At 51.1% G+C, this 20,805-nt stretch overlaps 1 protein-coding gene across 16 annotated transcripts in view; it reads right to left on the bottom strand.

Annotated features, from left to right (window-relative positions):
- Positions 1-20,805, bottom strand: part of SRPK2 (SRSF protein kinase 2) — a 222,277-nt gene that overhangs the window by 12,464 nt on the left and 189,008 nt on the right. For all 16 annotated transcript variants that reach the window (XM_044769625.2, XM_044769642.2, XM_070505523.1 and 13 more), the window contains 7 exons: positions 15,836-16,001; positions 14,754-14,779; positions 13,063-13,309; positions 11,284-11,766; positions 4,894-4,994; positions 4,676-4,783; positions 150-219 (listed from right to left, as the gene is read on the bottom strand). In XM_044769625.2, the coding sequence (XP_044625560.2) occupies positions 150-219; positions 4,676-4,783; positions 4,894-4,994; positions 11,284-11,766; positions 13,063-13,309; positions 14,754-14,779; positions 15,836-16,001 (1,201 nt within the window). The remainder of the gene's footprint in view (positions 1-149; positions 220-4,675; positions 4,784-4,893; positions 4,995-11,283; positions 11,767-13,062; positions 13,310-14,753; positions 14,780-15,835; positions 16,002-20,805) is intronic.

Below are 20,805 nucleotides of genomic sequence, written 5' to 3'. Positions count from 1 at the left end.
AGGGGCTTCAAGCTCAAAGGAAAAGCGTCTGAGTTGGGTGTTTGAAAACCAAACCCAGCTTCAGGTCGGTGTGAAAACCCCATGCTCTCCAGAAGGCCAGGACTTCCTGGAGCCCCAGGCTGAGGTGCTCAGCAGGCAGCTGTACTCACCTTCGTCCCTGGAATAGTCTTCTCCAGAATGTGGCTCAAACAAATAATCACCGGTGGCCAGCTCAAATGCCTAGGACACAACAGACGACACGCTGAGCACGTCGCAGAGCCCGGCCCCCCAGTCAGCGTGCTCCCTCCTCACTCAGGAGACCCATGTTTTATGGGGATCTGAAGCCAAGCAGAGAGCCTCCAAGAAGGGCTGCACACCGAACTCTTCCTCCCTTCCACCCAGTTTAAAGAGGCTGCAGAGACATCCCTGCAGCTCTTCTACTGCAAGACGGGAGGGCTGCGTCCTCTCCGCTTTGCGGGAAGCCAAACGGCTACACCGGCACGTGGGCCAGCAGCCTGCCAGGCCCGGGCCGAGCACTGTGCTCCCTCCACGTGGCACGACGGGGACGGCCCAGGACCAGGGCTGCCTGCCCCCGGGGCCCGTCCACACCACAGGCCAGCCTGGCCCTGACCATGGGCGGGTCGCTCTCTTGAAGCAAAGAGCTCCCTGTCTTAGTCCCGGAGGGCTATTTTCAGCATCTAAGCATCATTTCATTCATTTCTGACTCAACCAAGCAAAACCTGCAGCCAGAGGAGTGGCCCCTGCTCAGCCCCCCGGGGCCAGGAGCGAGGGACCACCGTGTAGGTCCAGGAGGGCAGGGGGCGCGGCTCTGGGCTGCCACCGTCCCCACCTGCCCAACCCCGCATGGTGCCTGTGGGGAGCCATCTGTTTCCACTCTGCCAGATGGTCTACTTCCCTTGCTCACAAAATCTCGGGGCCGTGAGTTTAATTTGGTAACAACATATAAGGATGGCAACTGCCGTTGCTCTGATCTAATACCATGTTTTAAATTTTTTAAAAAAAGGATAAGCTAAATCCCATTTTTGGTTTTTCCCATATTAACTTTTCTTCTGTATTAGATCCTGCTGTTCTGCAAGGCGCCCAGTGCCCCTTCCTTGACGCCTGTGGGCCACCCCACCCTCTCGAGGCCCTGCCCCCAATCCTGCCCCTGATGAGCCGTCGCTGCAGCGACCCAACGCCCATGGGGTGCAGGGTTGCCTTAAGGGAACGTTGGTCTGCTGGGGGTGGGGCACCTGTCCTGTACTGTCCTTCCAAACCAAGAGAGGGCGCACTCGCCCGGGGCCACAGCTCTTCCCTTTTTTTTCTTTGGAGAAAGGAGGAAAGTGGGCTGACGAGACTGTTGCCACCAGCCCCTGCGATGAGCACGGACTCGTGGACTGAGGATCCCTGCCCTGAACCGACCTGGGTCTGAGCAGGACCTGGACATGCTGAGTCTCACACAGGCGAGGGTGGTCACCCGAGTGGCGCCGGGCCCGGAAGGTCCTCGCTTGCGGCCGCTCCTCTCCACCCAGTGAACAGGGAGATGGGGCCAGCGCCAGGTCAGGACAGAAAACCTCAAACTCGGCCACAGACGCAAGGGAACGTCAGGATCACACAGAGAATGGCCAGAAGAGGCCTCCTCACCTGGGACACAATCAATTCAATACCTCACACGCCGAGAGAAAAAGGCAAAACCCTAACGGAGGGAGAAGCCGCGAGAAGCCACGCCATGGACGTCCACGGAGAGCCCCAGCGGCTCTGACCCGTCCTCGGGTCCTCGCTCATGCTTCCAGACAACTTGCAAAAACATTTCCACCTGGTTGTATATATTTCCTACAGCCTAAGGTGTCCTCTGGATGATGACCATTCTGATTAGCACCCAGGTATCCCCAACGAAACGTGTGAGTGGAAGAAGCCTGTCGAAATGGCTTAAAGGAAAAAAGGCAGAGGCAAGATGGAGGCCCCTTGCCATGGTATCCGGCCCTGGTTCTCTGGAGAAGGATGAGATTTTCTTCACAAACAGGACCTGCGCCACAGGGCGATGCACATCCCATGACAAGGGCAGCCTCTGTGCCCTACAACCTGCTCTAAGGCTGGCGGCCACGAGCCCACCAAGACGACCGCCTTCAACTCAGCAAGTGACTCCCAATACAGCTTTCTGCTCCGATCACTGTTTATTTTTAGTATTCGGGAACTGTGGATTCCTCCCTCTGTAGCTGGCCCGATCCCCTCGCAGGGCTGCCCCGTGCTGGGGAGATTGGGTGCCTCCTTCCTGCAATGGCCTCCTGCTCTGAACAAACAAGGTCACCGACTCGTTGTGTGCGTGACCCAGGCTGCAGAAGGCCGGTGAACCATGTCAGCGGGCCCTTCCTGTCTCCATGGCACTGGCTGGGGCTCACCACAGAGTCCGCAAGAAGATGCCTGCTCAGGACTCGGACACACAGGTGCGCAGGAACCGACGCCTCAGCCCGCACGGAAGTTTTAGATGATATGCACAACGGAGGGGCCCCAAAGCTCAAGAAAAGGAAGAGAGATTCAACGCCTGACACATCCCAGCGACTCGGCCTCACTGTGTCGTCCTTCTCCAGCTGTACAAGCTCCTCCCAGACACAGCAAAGGCACTTCTCAGTGAGCGCGGCCACCAGCCGCCAGCAGGCGCTCCCCTCCACTGGGGGGGTGCCGTGAGACGGGGGCCATTTATGACACTCTGAGGACTGTGGGCTCGGCCGCCAAGAACACTCTGGCGCTTTATCACAGCTGGTCTATTTTTAACTGCGACCACCGGGTAGAGGCAGGGAAACTGCCTCACCTTCCCCGGGCTCCCCACGATGAACCAAAGGGTCCTCTCGGACACGAGCTCCAGGAACGGGGCAAGGGAGGAATGAAGCACTGCCCCTTCCAGAAAAATCACCTTGTAACACTCCATTAAAAAACCCTCGTAAGCAGCCCTGCAAGCACCATGGGAGCTCATGCTTAGTTTCCTGGGGGAGGTGAAAGGCGTGACCACTTCTCCCGAGTGGTCTGTCACTGGGGCTCATGGCACGGTTCACAGCACCAGCAGAAGCCGGCGGACAGGAGACTGTGTGGAGGGACCAGGCCTTACCCAACGGAAGGCCTGAGAGACAACTGGGTATAAAACTGTGCCTACAGCTCCACCATTATTCCACTACATGTGCGATCTTGTCCTATTTTTCTGGTTATATCACCAAAATTTAACACCCCAAATTAGAAGCACCGGATCTCAGAGTTGAAAGAGTTCTCAGAGGCGAATTCAGGGCAGCCCCAATATGGGCCTGCTGTGTTGCTGGGGACAGCGAGGCCCAACCTCACCACGTCCTGAAACAGAACATCCTCCCCGCAGCGCTCCCTTCCTGCCCACCTCACTCCGCCCGCCGCCCCGGCCCACAGTCAGAGCGAGCCTGAGCCCCCACACAGCAGTCTCGAAACTCAAAGCGACAGCCCACGTCCAGCAGTTCTTTAAACTCTTCTCTTCTATGCCTAGCACGGCAAGGACTCAGTTCTGACACTTCCTGAAAAACTTAATTTTTAAAATTATCTGGTATTATCCGTCAGAGCAACGTGGGCCTAGAAAGGACAGCATTTCTGATCTATTTGGCCATAACTGTCGCCTCAGATTGTGCTGACTTGGAAGACACAAAACATCTCCATTTTTTCATATCCTTTTAGCGCTCTGTTAACACTGCTTCTCCTTTAGCTTCAGAAGACACGACACAGCACACTCAAAAGAACTGGGACATTGATCCTTGATTAACAGACAATTATATTTAACCTGCATTGCTTTTTTCAGTGAGAAGACAAGTGCCAAGCTTTACACACGTGCCCTTTCATTTAAATACCAGAGGAGAATTTGGAAAAAATAAATAAGAAATAAGAAAACCATGAAATACCACCCTAAGCAACATACACACACCTCCGCTTTTCCAACATGGAGCGACGAAGAACAGCCCAGTAAGAGGAAGGCACTGAACTAGCCAGGAAACAGGGCTGGGAAAGAGGACCGCAAGGGGCCAGCGGATGAGGGGCCACGCTCCGCGATTCACAGCTAAGGATGGAGTGAGACAAAGACCTGGTGGCAGCCAGGGGAGAGCTCAAACTTGCGATGCACAAAACTGGCAGCAAAACCAGCTCCGACACGTGGGTGAAGGAGGAGGCGCCCTGCGGCCAAACGTGGCGGTTCCTACAGGGCCAGCCTCCGGCAAGGGGTGCCGCAGCTGTGCAGTCCCAGAGGTGACGCACAGCCTCGAGCAGAAGCAGGAACACCCTCTGGATTCTGCTTCACCAAGGAGGGAGCGGGAACACTGGAGACGGGAAAGCCGTTCCTCCCCAGGATGGGGCTGAGGTCCGCCAGGGGCACGGCGAAGGCTGCCCCTCCGCCCCCGACCTCCCCGGGACAAGGGCAGCTGCACTCCCCCAGCGAGCTGGCGGGCTAGCAGGGACCCCGCGTCGGCCGTCAGCCGGCCAGGGGTCTGGGGCTCGGGGCTGTGGGGGGCTTTCAAAAAGAGCATCTCGCACAGGAGCAACCCCACTCCAGCACGTGCCCAGGAAGACTTCCTGCCATTCTAAGACGCCACGGCAGCCACCTCGCCCTCAGCTGGCCCGCGGCGGCCACACTGGGGGACAGCCTGGCACCCTAATGGGCAGGCACTCCCACGGATGCCCCACCAGCCCCTCTTACCATACAGGCCGTGCTCCAGATGTCGGCGGGGGTGCTGTAACCGGCTCCGATCAGAACCTCGATGGACCGGTACTGACGAGTCTGGATGTCTTCCGTGAAGTGCTTATGCTGGAAGAGAACACACTGCATTACCCCGGGGGGCACAGACACCACAAAACACAGAGGTCTTCTAAGACGTGGTCAGGACCCACACGTCGGAGGAAGCGAAGTCCACTTACCACCCAGCAAGCATTCCCCAGGTCGGCAATCTTCACTCTGATCTTATCTGCGTTCCGCGGATCCAGGGGATTCACCAGCAGGTCGGCAGCCCGGGTCTTGGCTGGCATGGCAAACAGCAGGCAGTTAGTGTGGGCAGAGCTCTGCGTGCCACGTCTGCAGGCACGGAGCCCCCTGCTCTACACGGCGACCAGCCACCAATCAGCCCTGGAATCCTGTAAGTTGAACTCAACAGAATTTAAAATCCTTGGTCTCCATCTCCAGGAAGTATTTCACAGAAGAGAGCAAACTTGGGCTGCCCGAGACCCTGCAGGCCCTGCCCCGTCCCCTCCTTTCGCTCCTGATTCCGTCACCTCGAGGTCAGCCCAGCTCTGCTCCCCTCGGCATCTTTCCAGCGGCTCCTTGTCCTATCAGAGCCCATTCCCTGACAGACCACATCGAGCTTGTTGGTGCATCACTGCCCGGAACACGAGGGTAGAGGGAATGCCGCCCTGGGTGACCAATCCCTTCCTAAGGGACACACAGTTCCCCTGGCACCCACAGCTCTCCCCCTCTGCCTCTGCTTGCGCTGAGCACAGAGACCTCAAAAGTTAGATGACGGCTGATCAAGAAATACAGATTAAAGGTGGGGACCGATCCTTCTGGCTGAGCTTTGGGCAAGGAATCCTCAGGACAGGGGTCTCCTGAGATGGCCTGGGTCCTAAGGGCAAACCTCCGCGGTCCCTCACAAACTCATCAAGTACTCAGGCCACTCTGCCCCCAGGGTGACCCTAGGGTCTCTCAACAGCAGGCACAGGGCTAGGCTCCACAGGGCTCCCGGCCAGTGGAGGCGCCAAGATGTGTGAGACCACGCCTGCAGCAAGCACAGCCAACCAGGGGCCAGCGATGAAGAAAAGAAACTTGGTGAGACGCAGAGAGACGGTGCTGAAGAGAGTCAGCATCTTGATCGGACCTCAAACTGACCTACAAGCTCGAATTTCGGGAAAGGATGAGCTGTCACCATGGCTTCTATTTATTTTAGAAGTAATTCTGAAATGGTATTTACAGACTAAGCAGAAAAGCCTGCTCAAGGCTGAACAGTCAACGCCCTTTTGCTCACTCACAGCTGGGCTCTGCTAACAGACCACACCTCCCCTTGGGACAGCGTGCCATGGAGCCTCGGTGCTTGGGGAGGCTCCCATGCCCAGCACCCCCAAAGGCAGCAGGGCAGTGAGCACGGAAGGCACCCAAGAGAGAGGGCACCCACAGACTCCCCAGGAGGGGCCACAGGACACAGAGAGAACTCTGGCCAATGATTTATCCCTCAAGGGCCATCTGTCGGGCTTGTGGATCAACCTGCATGGCCAGGTTCCCTTCTTGCATCTGTCCTATGCCACCTCTCTCTTCATAAGGATGCTGATCCACCAGGGGCCTGAGCAAAGGCCAGGGGTGAGCTGAGGAGAAGGAACACAGGTACTCAGAGAAGGCAGAGACCCACCTGAGGAGGCAAAATGGATGCACTGAACAGGGAATGGGCTGAGAGCGGAGTTCCAGGAGAAACACAGCAGTGTGACCAATGGAGGGACGGGCAGCGCCAGAAAGGGCTCGATGAATCCCTCGGCATTTAACTCAAGAGAGTCAGCAGGCCAGAAAAGGGAATCTGCGGTTTGCAGAACTGGATCCAAAGCTAAGTTTCAATACTGACAAATTTGAAGACTCTGGCAAATGACTTACAGTCTTTGAGGCTCAGTTCTCAGGCAATGAGGAAGCGAAGAAGAAGGCGACCCTCCCCACCCACCCACGAGAAAGAAGACCAAACGCAGGAGAGCCGCTGCAGCGTCTGCCTGGCCAGACCCAGGGCCTCCGCTCTGCCCGCAGCGAGCCGGACCACCCTCCGAGGCTGAGGCTCCTAACGGCACAGAGCAGGGGAAGCCGCCTGCTGGGGCCCTCGGCTCCGGACAACTCAGACCAAAGGTCTGACGGAGAAGAGCAGGGAGCTCCGGGCTCCGACACCTGAGGGCACTCAAGGGGAAGGGGGCTCCGTAATCGCCACCACTCCCACCTGCTGTTGTAAAGACGTTTCACAGAGGCTGCATAAGCCAATCGGGCTGGAGGAAACACTCTGAAAGACACACTGCCACACATCTTCAATATCCCTCATTTATGGTCAGTGAATGAAGCCTCTTCAGTGACACGCTGTTGTCCTGGTTCAGGGCTGTAACAGTCCCCAGCTCACGATGCATCCTAGATGACACCGGGGAGTGAGTCTCGAAAAGCTAACTGTACATGAACAGGAGGCAAGTGGAAGAGGAGCTGCCTGGACGTGCGCGCATCGCCTGCCACCCTCAGGAGCTGACAAACAGGTGGCTCAGCCTCGCTGCGGGCAGGCATCAGGTCGCGCCCCTGGGTGTCGTGCGCGTGGGGACCTACCACAGTTCTTCCTTGCTCTGCTTCTACCGAGGAGGGAATGAAAAGTGGGGAGAGAGAAGGAAACCTTCACTTCGAGAGCGGCTGGGCCCTTCAGTGACTTCCGATGAGCCGGACTCTGGGTGACAGCGGATTCCTTCCCCGTGAAGCCAGCCTGGAGCCTCGTGAGGCGGCAGCCAGCAGCCTCCAGCACTGGAACAGCACCTCCACTCAGCGCAGGGATTGGCTGGCCCCAGACCGACTCCTCCGAGGAGAAAAGAGCCTGCCGAGGAGGGACGGATCCTCGCTACATGCGGGAGGCTGAGCACCAGGCCCACGGACACAGCAGAACCAGGAGACTTAACGCCCAAACCTGACCCGTTTCTTCACCAAGTGTTCACTGCGGCCCTTCCACGCGCCAGACGCCGCCTTGGCACTGGGGACAGCGTGAACGGGGCAGACAAGGCTCCCCCAACCACACCCCAAATTAGGAAACGCGCGTGCCGGTCGGGAACGTGGGCGATAAAGTCCCTAAGATGAGCGTTCACACACCACGTCAGGTGCTCTATGTGCCATAAAGGAAAACAAAGCACAGAAAGGGGACGGTGGCAGGGGGCGTGTCCAGGGAGCAGCGCCAACCCAGGAGAGGCCTGAGTGGGGGGCGGAGGAGACAGCGTGCGGAGCGCAGCAGGCAGGAGCAAGCTCGCTTTCTGGAGAAAGCTCAGAAGCAGCCAGCGTGGCAGGCGCAGGTGAGCAAGGGGAACCGAGGCACGGAGAGGACTCCAGAGAGGGCTGCCGGCTGGGCTGGGCACAGCCTGAGAGCTGCGGAGCGCGGCCTCTGAGCAGAGCCACGCTGGAGACCAGGGTGACTGGGCGCCCTCTAAAGAGCCCTCTTGACCGCCCTCCAGAGATGGGACTAGTGGAGGTGAGACGAGCATGGAGCCTGTACTGCAGCAGCCGAGGCAAGGACCAACAGTGACCTGGGTCACTACGAGGTGACAGCAAAGGGACCCCAATGCACCCTGCAGGGGAAGCCAACAGGAGCACCCTGGCACAGGGCTCGTCCTTCAGGTGTGACAAGCCGGGACGCGTGATGGCTCTAGCAGCTCATAACCCAAGCGGCCTCCTGCCTCCTCGTCTCCACCTTCAAGGGCCCCCAAACCAGCGCGGGGAAAAGCTCACGGCCTCAAGCCCAGCGTGGAAGCTCCTCAGTCTTCTCATTGTGGCCGACCTCTCCTTCTCCTGTCGCCTAGTGTGGACGCTCTGCTCTAACGAGGAGGGTCTGCACGAACTCTGAACAGAGCTTGTTTCTCTTGCCTCATGCTCACCAATACCAGGTGGCCAATGACCAGCCTGCAGGCCATCCCTTCCATGCAGGAAACCAAACCCCTTCCGTGGAGGTGCCCACGGTGACCAAAAGACCAAGCTGGAAACCAAAACTGAGTGCCTCTAAAAAATGCCTGGATGAGAGGACCCTGTCCCTGCCATGTCCCCAGAATTCAAGGACACTGAAAAGGCCTGCTTGGCAGCAGACTGAGAGCAATGAGAAAAACAGACCTCCCACTGCTTCTTCCTGACTCAACATTCACGCAACAGACAGGGTGCTGGGGACGGGAGTGTGCTGGACAGAACTGGGACTGTGAGTGGACAAAGTGAGGAGGAGAGCACTACAAACGGAGACCACTGGCTTGTTTGCCCGTTATCCTGAGTCGGGTGCTGAGGACACACTGCACTCTCAAAGGGCTTACATCCCAGTGAGAAGAAAGACAATGGAAACGGACAACGAGCAGATGGATAAGAAAAAGACGACAAGTAGGAAAAGACGGGCAAGAGGCCTGAGACCTGCTGAGGACACAGGAGGATCTACATTTGAGCTGTCACCTGACAAAAGAACAGAAGTTTGCCAAAAGGATGGACCATGCAAAAACAGGAGGAAACATCCCACGCAGGAGGAAAAACACAGAGGTACAGAAGGATGAGCGACCAGGTCATGATCACACAGACGCCCTCTAGCACGTCTCGAAAATAAGCTGGGAACAGGTTCTGCCACACTTGGGACTGCTAAGCTTTTTGACTGTTTACTCCATCAATAAAAATGTTTGGGGGACCGACCCAGTGGCGCAGCAATTAAGTTCGCACGTTCTGCTTCGCTGGCCCGGGGTTCGCCAGTTTGGATCCCGGATGTGGACATGGCACCGCTTGGCAAGCCACACTGTGGTAGGCGTCCCACATATAAAGTGGAGGAAGATGGGCACTGATGTTAGCTCAGGGCCAGTCTTCCTCCCCAAAAAAGAGGAGGACTGGTGGCAGATGTTAACTCAGGGCTAATCTTCCTCAAAAAAAAAAAAAGTTTGAACACTCACCCCAATATATGCGTATTTATAAATTTTACATACTACTGGCTCCTATTTTTATGTCCATCAAAAAACATTAAAAAATTAGTAACCAAAACTGTTTGGAGATATGGCCCACTCCAGCCTGGGACACATGGTTCTAGAAGGCAAGAAAGCACCTGAGAAAGGAGAGGACTATGTCAGACTTGAGAGCCACCCCCAAGAGGCTCACATGGGCCAGATTTGGGACAGTTCTGATATCAAAGAAAAAAAAGCTATAAATGATTATAACACATAATTCAATGTCTTTTAAAAGAAAAAAGAATCCATGAGTCCATGACAGGAAGGAATGTGTGAGAGACAGCAGGGAGGGTGGCGAGCCAGAAGGAGCGGGGTACCCCGCCCCCGCCCCATCGCGGGCCCTGTGTGTCTCCCCCAGTTGGCTGCTCCTGAGTTACCCCCTTTTATAATAAACCAGTGACCCAGCAAGGAAACTGTCTCCTCCAGTTCTCTGAGCTGCTCTAACAAAATAATTGAACCCGAGGAGTGGGTCACGGGAACCTCCAACCTGTGGCTGCGGGTCAGAAATACAGGTGGTTGGCATACGAGCAGGGGACAGTCTTGGGCGACCGACCCCTGAACCTGGGTGATCTGATGCTATCTCCAAGTATCAGAACTGAGTTAAATGGAGTCAGTTAAATGGTCATTTGGTGACCACAAGCGTCAGAGTAGCACAAGCATCAAGGAGACCCAGAGAGGTGAGTGCTCCCTTAGGTGAGCCTACATTCCACATGAACGCATTTCCTAAGTGCCTCCCAACAGACCCCGGTCATCGCGAAGGGGAGCAGGCGGGGAGTCCGTCCACCACATCCTGTGCACGGTGAGCCACAGCCCACGAGTCACAAGGACGGCTCTGTGCAGCTCCACCCGCTGGAGGGAAAGGGGCTGCAGAATTTCTTAGGCTATTTGCAGGCTGGCTCATCATGACTGGCCATGTATTAAACGCTCTTGTCAGCAGAGGGAGCAGAGGAGGTGTCTGAGCTTTCCCACTGTGGGCCGGAAGGGAAGCCAGCCGTGGTGCCCAGTGTCTGCTTACTCAAGTCCCGAGCATGTCACAGGCAGGGACACGTCATGTGGCATTCACTCTCAAAAGGAGGGGGTGTAAGTCATCAGCACATTTACATCCATGCTGCTTCCTTTAAAATCTCAGTAGCAGAGCCTTATAATCAGGAACAACTATCAAAATAAAAGATGACAAAGGGCAGGGACATTTTTCCTTGAATAGAAACAAAACAGAACAAAAACCAAAACTAAATATAATACTATCAGATGGAAGGACAAATTATAAATTAAACTACACGTTCTAGAAAGCTACAGGTGTAAGCTGCCAGACTTGGAAGATTTCTGCCAATGTAGATGTCACTGAACAAATACAGAAAGAATGAGAAAGGCTCAGAAATGGGATCAGATATGCAGAGAGCAAGAGAAAGCCCAGCAGCACAGAATATCTTTTGAATTCTATTACTTATTCACGAGTACCAAAGTGTAAAATGAAAACAGTTAATGCATGCACCCGTGGCTTTACCACCTCCAGCCAATTCCCTTCACAGCGTTTGTCAAGCGTGTGACACTTGGGCCACCGAAAGCAGACACTTGACGGGGACGGACACTTACCTTTTGGCAAATCGCCAGTGCTGGAGGCAGAGACCGTCCTGCTTCTGTCACGGGATGGACTGCTCTCCTCGTGCTCGGTCAGTGGGGATCCCTCGGAAAGTGCAGAGCCACAAGCCACAGGTTCTAAGGACCCAGAGAACAACGATTCGGAAAACTCCGGAAACTGTGACTCGGGAATTTTATGTCGTCCATTTGGCAATTCACCATTGAATTGTTCATAGGAGCTGCTATATGTATAATCACTTTCTGCGTTTGGCTCATCAAGGTTATACTCCTCGGGATTCGGGCAATCTTCTTCATCATCGTCTTCATCATCCAACTGCTGTTCCAGTAGGAACGGGCCATTCTCAATATGGCCATTGGTTTTGGGTGATTCTATCCACGTAGGGTCTATGTTCGCAAGTTCCTGTTCAACATCATCTTCATCTTTCTCGATGTTTTCTTTCTCAGCATCTTCTTTCTCTTCCTGGTCCTCAGCTTCACCTTAAAAAGTTGATGGATTAAGAATTAGAACTCACTACTCTCCTTAGCACAGTGGCACTAGCTACTTACTTCCTCCAACAAGAGACATTTTCGAATGTGCTTAATTCATGTACCACACAGCAAACATCTCTTGGCGCTCAGGGTAAAATCTTCAGGTTTTCTAAATCTTATCCTTCATTTATTAAATAATTGGCATACTCTTACTAGAAAGTTACTCTAGACAGCTTTTGGAGAAAAATGACTATGGGAGGCCCTCCTCATCCATGGGGGGACACATTCCAAGGCCCCCCTAGTGGACGCCTGAAAACGTGGACAGCACACCAAATCCTATATATGCTATGTTTTTCTCCCTGTATATTCATAACTATGATAAAGTTTAATTTATAAATTAGGCATAGCAAGAGATTAATAACAATATTAATCTCTTTGTTATTGTAATAACAATACTAAAATAGAGCAATTATAACAATATACTGTAATAAAAGTTACTGTAGATTTTAGCAACTTCAGTATACAATTTTCTCCTTAAGTCAAGAACTTTCACCTTTTCACATCAAGGAAGCACTTTATGGCTTCTCTTCGGCATATGTGAATTGCCAGCATCACTGTTCTTGTGTTCTGGAGCCAATATTAAGCAAACTAAGGGTGACTTGAACACAAGCACTTCGACACCTAGACAGATGATCTGATAACCGAGTTGGCTACTGAGCGACTAACAGGCAGGGCGTGTACACAGCCGGGATACGCTGGAAAACGGACGATTCACGTCCCAGGCAGGATGGCGCAAGACTTCATAGTGCTACTCAAAATGGCCCGCAAGTTAAAACTTATGAATTGCTTATTTCTGGAATTTTCCATCTAATATTTTTGGACCATGGTTAACTGTGGGTAACTGAAACCAGAGAAAGTGACCCAGCGGATAAGGGGGCTACTGTATTCAGTGCGAGCTGCCATTCCGTCTCTCCCCTCTGCTCTACAATCTTCAGAAAAGGTCTGCGGATGCATCACTGTTAGGCAAAAGGTTAATTCCAAAACAGAGGACAATTATTAGCATGAGAGAGACATGGTGTTTCTCAGACATCTTCTACTTTTTAAAAAACTATTTTGAAATATTAACATATTTCTGGCACAGACTTTACAAATGAACTGCCAGACTGTTCCTCCCGAAAAAGGAGGTGCAGGGAATCACCCTCACGTCTGAGGCAGCAGCAAGTCACACTCTGTGACGACTTGGCGGGAGCCCACTAATGTCGCTCCCAGGACCCCCAGGCAGCCCGGCCTCCAGGTGTCACTGACCATTGTCGTTCGTAGCCTCTGCCTCGGCAGCCTCCTCCAGCTCTGCTGTTTTCAGTTTCATCTCTGGGCGGTCTTCATCGTCTTGCTCATTGGAAGGTACAGCTGATGTGACGTTTTCTTCTATTATTTTCCTTTCGGCTTCTCGCTCCAATTCCTCTATTTCCTGCAGACGCTTTTCCAGTAACTCGGCCTGCCTTTTCTGCTTCTTTTTCAGTTTTTTCTTTTTGTTTTTAGATATTTTTCCTATCTACACGTTAAGAAAATACCACAGGTCAGTTTGCTTCTTTTTAAAGCACTAAGCAACAGTATCAGTGCTGGCAGCAGGGCAAACACCAACAAGTCCTGCCTTTTCAGGTCACATTCGATTAAGATTACCCGCCCAGACATGAGCTCCACCTCATGGTTAGGGCTACAGTAAAGCCAGCAAAAAGACAGCAGTGCTAAAATCCAGGAATGGGAGTCCAACTAGGTCCCGCCCTCAGAGGGATACGCTAAACCCACTGAGTCTTTTTCATTTAAACTCTCAGAAGAACTAAAGAGGCTGAGATGTGCTTGCCTTTGAACAAGAGGCACCGCTGGCAAGTTTCATCTGCTGCTACCTGTATCAACGTCCTCTCCTCACTGTCTCACCCAACTGTCTGCCGAAAACGAACAGTCTACCAAACCAGGTCTATTTCCTCCCTTGTTGGTCGACAGCTCTGTTTGGGTGTGGGTCTCACACAGTGAGCTGTTATCAACAGCCAAGGCTGCGTGAACTGTAAAAACATGAGCATATGAAGTTAATGAAAAAAGGAAAAGCCAGGTTTCAGTCTGCCTCCAGTCTTGGCCATGTGACTCGGAAAGTCCTGGCAGTGAGGCCTCCAGGCTCTCAGAGAATCGATAATCCAAACAAGCCGCTCCGGCCCCACAGAGCTGTGGGAACGATGGGCACCTCGGCAGGCCAGGTGGCATCGTCATCACGACGGCCTCTCGTTCCAGGACTTCCACTCAAACTGAGGCTGGTGGCAGCACTTGGACCTTCTGCACATTTCTTTTCAAAGGCTTTTGGTTGACAAAGCTCTCTCAAAATCTGCAGGTGACCCATGGCTCCGTCCTCTCCTGGGAGCGAGCCAGGCTGAGGTGGCCAGGGCGGGAGCTAATTCTGAGCAGCTGGTTTCACTGGGTCAGACTTAGGGTTTTGGCAGGACCACAAAATAAATAATACTCTTTCATATTTAACTACTGGCTGGGAAAAAATCAGAACAGCAGCTTCCGAAAAACATGTAACTTGGAGGCCAATCAGGAAGAATGTAAAGTGTTTCTGGAATAACCACACCTCAAACTCTCTCTCACTTCACGTCTCTTCAGGTTCGGCCAACAGCCAGGAAACGAAGGACATGAGGAAACGAAGCTCCAACTTGCAGTGGCCCCAATTACCCCACCTCTAAAATCACTTCAACTTATCAAACAGGAGGTCTTATAGTCAAGGATCCACGGCATTGATCAACATGCCCGTCTTGTCCTCCACATTAATACACATCAGAACATCAGTGACTGAGAAGAAACCAAAAAACGTACAACCAATTCCCCCCAAAAACCGTTAAATGACAAACTGTTGCAGAAAGAAACAGAAACTAACGTTACAGTTTGAAAAGCTCACTAATGAACAGTCACTTTTGACATGAAGGTGAAGTAGACGTGTAAGTACTTACAGGTTTTTGCTGTGGAGCCGTACTCACTAAAACAAAACGAAACAAAATGACGGTTTAGAGGAAAATTGACCCACATCTTTATGTAGGTAATTTGAATTGTAAAATGAAATAATTATTGCCCTTTAACGGCTATCCAACTTCAACAAGTGTTAAATATCAGAGCTTCTTAATCATAGAGATCTAAAGAAAGTTGATCCAACTCAAATGATTGGCTCTTAAAAGGCATAGCAGTAGCTGTTCAATATGGAGCCATTTCTCTTATTTGTCTAAAATTGTCCATTCATTTCAAACACAGTCAATCCCAAAGCCCTGGCTGATAAGACAATGAAGAGGAATTCACAAACGCCAAACCAAATTTGTGTTACAGACAATGGAATGAACGGTTCAGATGGGAAGATGTACATCTATGTTTGAAAACTATTTGGCCAGTTTTGCAACCAAAGTAAATCAAATAATGCAGCAACTGTTCTAGAAATCAAATGACCAGAACCTGCCGGCAGCAAACGCTTGACCGACTACGGCCCCACGATATAAAACACCACCACCCTGACGGGAGAAAACCAGGTCGGGGCGGGGAATGAAACCAGAAATAACTACACACGAGGCTGATACTCGGGTCCCTTGGTCTTCCTGCCCCGCCCTTGGGTCTTTTGTGACTCATTCCAAATCCGTCAGTCAGACTCAGACTGATGTAGCTACGCTCACTGGGAACTAGGCGGCCCTCCAGTAAGCCTGAAGCTGGAAAAAAATTCTGATGCCCGCAGGTCGCCCATGAAACCTACTGCTACATGACCTTGTGCAGAGAAGTGGCAACACAACAAAATGTCCCACTGTAGATGCAGCAGCAGCTAAGAATCTAAATGACCTTTCAAGGGAGGACAAAGGTAAGTAATTCAAACAGCAAGGTATAATTTAACTGGCGCATCTTCCTTCTCAAGAGAAAAATCTAGTTCTTTCTAGGAATCAGGCTTTTACAGAAGTTCCTAATATGGACACGTTTGACTCAACCACCTTCGATGTGCCACTGTGCAGGCTCTCAATGTCCCCGAACAGACCGAGACGAAGCTGGCTCAGCTCCTCACCTGCAGACCCCGAGGGAGGGGGAGCGCCCGCCTTCTGCCACTCGGTGGCCTCAGCTGCCATTCTTCTCACATATGCGCCATCCACGCACATCAAGATGTTCTCCGGCTTTATGTCAGTGTGAATGATCTTGCACTTACTGTGCAGGTAATCTAAGCCCTGGAGGACCTGGGCACAGAAAATCAAGACAGTTATTAATACCTTTATTATTCAACATTTATTTGGAAAAGAGGTAATATTATCACAAGGTGCAACACTCAACAGACACAAAAGGGTATTTAGTAAAAATCGACCTCTCGCCCTGGCCCCCAAGGGAACACAGCTCTTTCCCATAGGCAGCAGATGTGTATCATTCTGGTGGCAATTTATGCTCGTGGAAGCAAGTGCACCTATATATATATATACACTTTTTAATAACAACTTTATTGAGATCTAATTTACATACCGTACAATTCACTCTTTTAAGTGTGTAACTCAATGGTATTTAGATGTGCAACCATCACCGCCATCTAATTTAGAACATTTCATCACTCAAAAAAGAAACATTAACAGTCGCTCTCCATCTCCTCCCAACTCCTCCAGCCCTAAGAAACCACTAATCTAACTTTCTCTATAGATTTGCCGATTCTGGACATTTTATATAAATGCAATCATACCCAGCGGTCTTCTGTAACTGGCATAATGTCTTCAAGGTTCATTCATGTGTAGCATGTGTCAATACTTCATTTCTTTTAACTGCCAAATAATGTTCCGTGGGATACACACGTTTTATTTGGCCATTCCCTTGATGAACATTTGGGTTTTTTCCACTTTGGGGCTATTATAAATAATATTTCCATGAACATTCATGTACAAGTTTTTGTGTGGACATATGTTTTTACTTTTCTTGAGTATATACCCGGGAGTGCAATTGTTGGGTCATACGGTTTATGTTTAGCTTTTTGATGAACTGCCAAACCATTTAATATGAGTGGCAGCACTGTTTTGCCTTCCCACTAGCGATGGATGAGGGTTCCAATTTCTTCATCATGGCCAACACTTGATGTTATCTGTCTGTTTTATTTTAGTCACCCTAGCGGGTATGAAGCGTGTATGTCATTGCTCTGCATTTCCACGATGGCTAATGATGTGCACACATTTTTCATACCGCAGGAGATGAGGGTTAAACAGCCCTGGTACCCAGCTAACACCACAGCACTGAGCTACAAGGACACTGCTGAAGCAAACAGTCACATAATCACCGCAGGTATCAGGAAAAACGGAGAACACCCCAGAACAGACAGAGTGCTGGGATCTAAATAAAAGGCCAATTAGAGAGGAAAGCTTTCAATTCTTTCCATAAACAAAAATTATTTTTAAAATACAGATGTTCCCATACATTAGAAATTCCACATGCTTAATAAATATTAGCATTTAAACATTTTAAGTCATTTATGGGTCTTGCCCACAATAGACAAGGAAGTGGGAGAAAGACAAGCAGAAGATACATAACATCACCCAGCTCTGGAAAGTTGTCAGTAAACCGGATGCACCTGTCCACCTTGAGTATCTGGCGAAACCACCTCAGCAAATGACACAGCGTCAGCAAGTGAGGGGACAGAGGTTCCAGAGGGAAATGAAAACAGGAAGACCTGTCTCTCACACAGGACGGAAATCCCTACACTCATCTAAAATAACTTTCCTAGGAAGGCTTTTTACACGACTTCACTGAGCACACATCAGCTGACCCCAGGTGTGTGATATGCAGCATATAATGAAGTCCCCCGTCCACACGGGGCTTATATCGTCCTCATGTCCTCATTTACTGTCTCAAGCCAAGGGAGGTAAAGAATTGCCCAAAAAGAAACCAAGCCAAACCATGGGCACAGCAAACACGATTTAAAATGCTGACAGTTCCTAGTAAGTACCAGTAAAATGGACAGATATAGAATAAGAGAAGGAAAAACTTTTGACTTTTTACCTTAGAATATTTAATGTTTTAGATAATACTGGAATAAGAATATGTTTAAATTATGTTTAAAATACCAAAGGACCAATGGTAAGAAAGATATCATTATATATTTCCATAAAGAATAAGATTATAATCCTGAAGGGAACACAGTCCAATGGCCTGTAGGTTATACACTGACATCCAGGCATTTTCTTTGTGCAAACTGAAATAACATGTTGAGTTTTTATATCTGAGTAACAAGAAAGAGCCTGAGAAGTACAAGAAACTGAAAGACAGGTACACTGATGATTTCCAGCCTATAAAGGTCAAAGAAACAAGATCTGAGAAACTTTGAAGAGTTTCAAATTTATTCCAATAAAATTTCAATTATCAAATATTAACTCAAAGTAAATGTCAAGCATCTTTCCTAAAAGATCTTTTCAACACCATCTCATGCCCAAGTCACCCCCATTGTCCCACCTGAGCTCCTTCATAGTTCTGAGGCTGTTTCACTGCGTGCGGGCCTACACAGGTAAGAGTTAACCAGCTTCAGCATCCAAAGGTGTACCGAGTGCCCAAAGGCAACGAGGTACTCGACACCATCAACGTGCTCTCAGCAAGAACTGAAGGTCCCAGATTTTTAAAATATTAGCTATTGCACTCAACTGGGTTAACTTTCCTTATGAAGCGCAGCTTATAACGTCTGAGAATGAACACAAGGAACAGACTTCACCACTGGGACAAATTAAGTAAGTTAATTAAGATGATGCAAATCATTAAAGGAAAGTAAACAGTTACGAGACGCAGCACGGCGCGCTGTTAAATTACGACCTTGGGAGTCACAGGCTCCTAAACTGCCGCTCCATCATCCACTTGCTGGCGAGGCACCGACGCTGCCTGAGCCTCCACCTTCTCATCTGAAAACGAGGGGAAGTATCTCTATTCGAAATTCGGGAAGGATCAGAGACTCAAAATAAGTGGTAGAATCAGAAGACATGTACTGATCCTGACGAAATGACTGTACCTTTGCCAAGTCACTCATCAAACTTCTCGGGGTCCCATTTCTCCCGCTCTAATAGGAATGGGCTCTACCCGATAACTTCTGCAGTACATTCCAGCAACAAAACTCTGATTCCATAATTTCTTTTAATTCCAGACTACTATTCTTTAAAAAAATCTTTAGCTGTAAGATAAGAAGAATGGTTTTATTTTCAAAAATATCATTCCTGCTCTCAGCCAGTGAAGCTGAAAGCAATAAAGCACCGCAGAATCCAGACTCAAACAAGAATGCTGAGCAATCTTTCAACCATTTACGGAGAATAACTATGATGCTACAAAAAAATAAAAATCAACAAATCAAGTTTCATGTCCAAGGAGAGCTCTCCTCTTGCAAATTCTGAAAAACAGAGTCCAAAGGAGCCTTCACTAATCTCCCCTCTGCGGCCTTCATTGCTCAAATGAGCACGTCTCTCTCGCCTAAGACGCACCCGCCTCATCGGCAGGAGGCAGCAGAGGCCCTCACCGCCGCCTGCTCCAATCCACAGCTGCCATGGAAGCGGCGCTCAGCCCACCCAGGTGGGCCAGGGCCAGCCTGCACCCCCCTATGGGCCACGCGCACCTGCCGGAGCGGGCCACTTCCTTTCCAGGGTGGCAGAAGGCAGAGCCCAGGGCGGGGGCGGGAAGCCCTGCATCTGGTCAGGAACTCACAGCCACAGCTCCGAGCAAGTCCCTCCCCTTCCCTGACCTCAGCTCAGCCGTCCAATACGGGGCTGGGTGCAGGTGGTCTCTGAGGGTCTTCCCACGCACTACGGACCGCACCAGAGACCGTCAGTCACTTGTGTTTGCGCACAAGCCAGCTCCCCTCCACAGCGCCTCGCTAAAATAGGTCCTGTTATCCTGCAGACAGAAGAGGAGGAATCCTTGCAGATACAGAAGTTAAGAGCAATGCACAGACTTCTCTAGAAGGCATGCCCAGCCTGCTCACGCTTCCCCCAAATTCTAAACTGCAAAGAGAGACAGAAAGAGAGCAACTTTCCAAAGCATTTTCTGACCCTGGGCACAACGTGGGGCCTTTCTTCCCACCCCGACCAGGATGAGGACACGAGGCCAGGAGACCTGGCCTGCCTCTCACTCCACAGTAAGGTGTTGCTAATGCTGCACCAGGAGAGGCCCCAGTGGCAGCCGGATGGACAAGCGGGCCAGGGGCCCCAAGCAGGAGCCCTTCCCCGGATGCCAACTCCTCATGGGTGTGCAGGAAACACCAGTGGGGCTCTCCTGAAGCCGAGAAACGGTTCCCCAGGGAAGCTCCAGCTCCCCCTGGATTTTTCTGCCTCCCTGAGACAGACATGAGGCAAGTCCTACCAACTGCTTCTTTTTTTTTTTAAATTTGTTTTTTTTCTACCAACTGCTTCTGACACGCGTGATGTCAACCTGCATGGAGAGGGCTGGAGACGCCTGCCACGATGGAAGAGGACAACAACGAGACACCCTGGACAGGGGACCCAGCGGACGCAGGCCTGATCCACTTCCTCAAATACCCGACTACTGTCCTATCAACATGGACGAGCGAGAATCAACGAGGAAACCTGGCAGCTGGGCTGCTGAACGAGGGCAGGACGCAGACAAGGCCACACGCCCAGCACAAGAGCGCACAGGAGCAAGGAGGCGGAGAGAGAGCCTCACTCACTCCCCTGAAAGGGGCGAGTCCCCCATCTTTCTGAGCTGAGGACCAACATTCTGAGGGATCCCAGGTTAGCACAGAATCAGACATACTACTACACGGAACAAATCCAAAACATAAACACGTTCACCAACTTAAAATCAATCTCCTGGGCCAAAAGTGAACAATACTGGCTCGATCCTAATCAATGAGGAGCAGTGAAGTAATTAAAACGGTAAATAAATACTAAGTATAGACAAAATCAGTCAGTGATAACAGGCGAGCCAGCCTGCCCAGCAGGGCCATGCCTCCCAGGCCCACAGGGGCCATGGCCCCAAAGAAGGTGGGTTTGGAAAAGCAGTGCATTCTGAGTCCCCTTAGCT

The sequence above is a fragment of the Equus asinus genome, chromosome 1, assembly GCF_041296235.1.
Source record: "Equus asinus isolate D_3611 breed Donkey chromosome 1, EquAss-T2T_v2, whole genome shotgun sequence".
NCBI lineage: Eukaryota > Metazoa > Chordata > Mammalia > Perissodactyla > Equidae > Equus > Equus asinus.
This window is presented reverse-complemented; position numbering and strand designations above follow the sequence as displayed.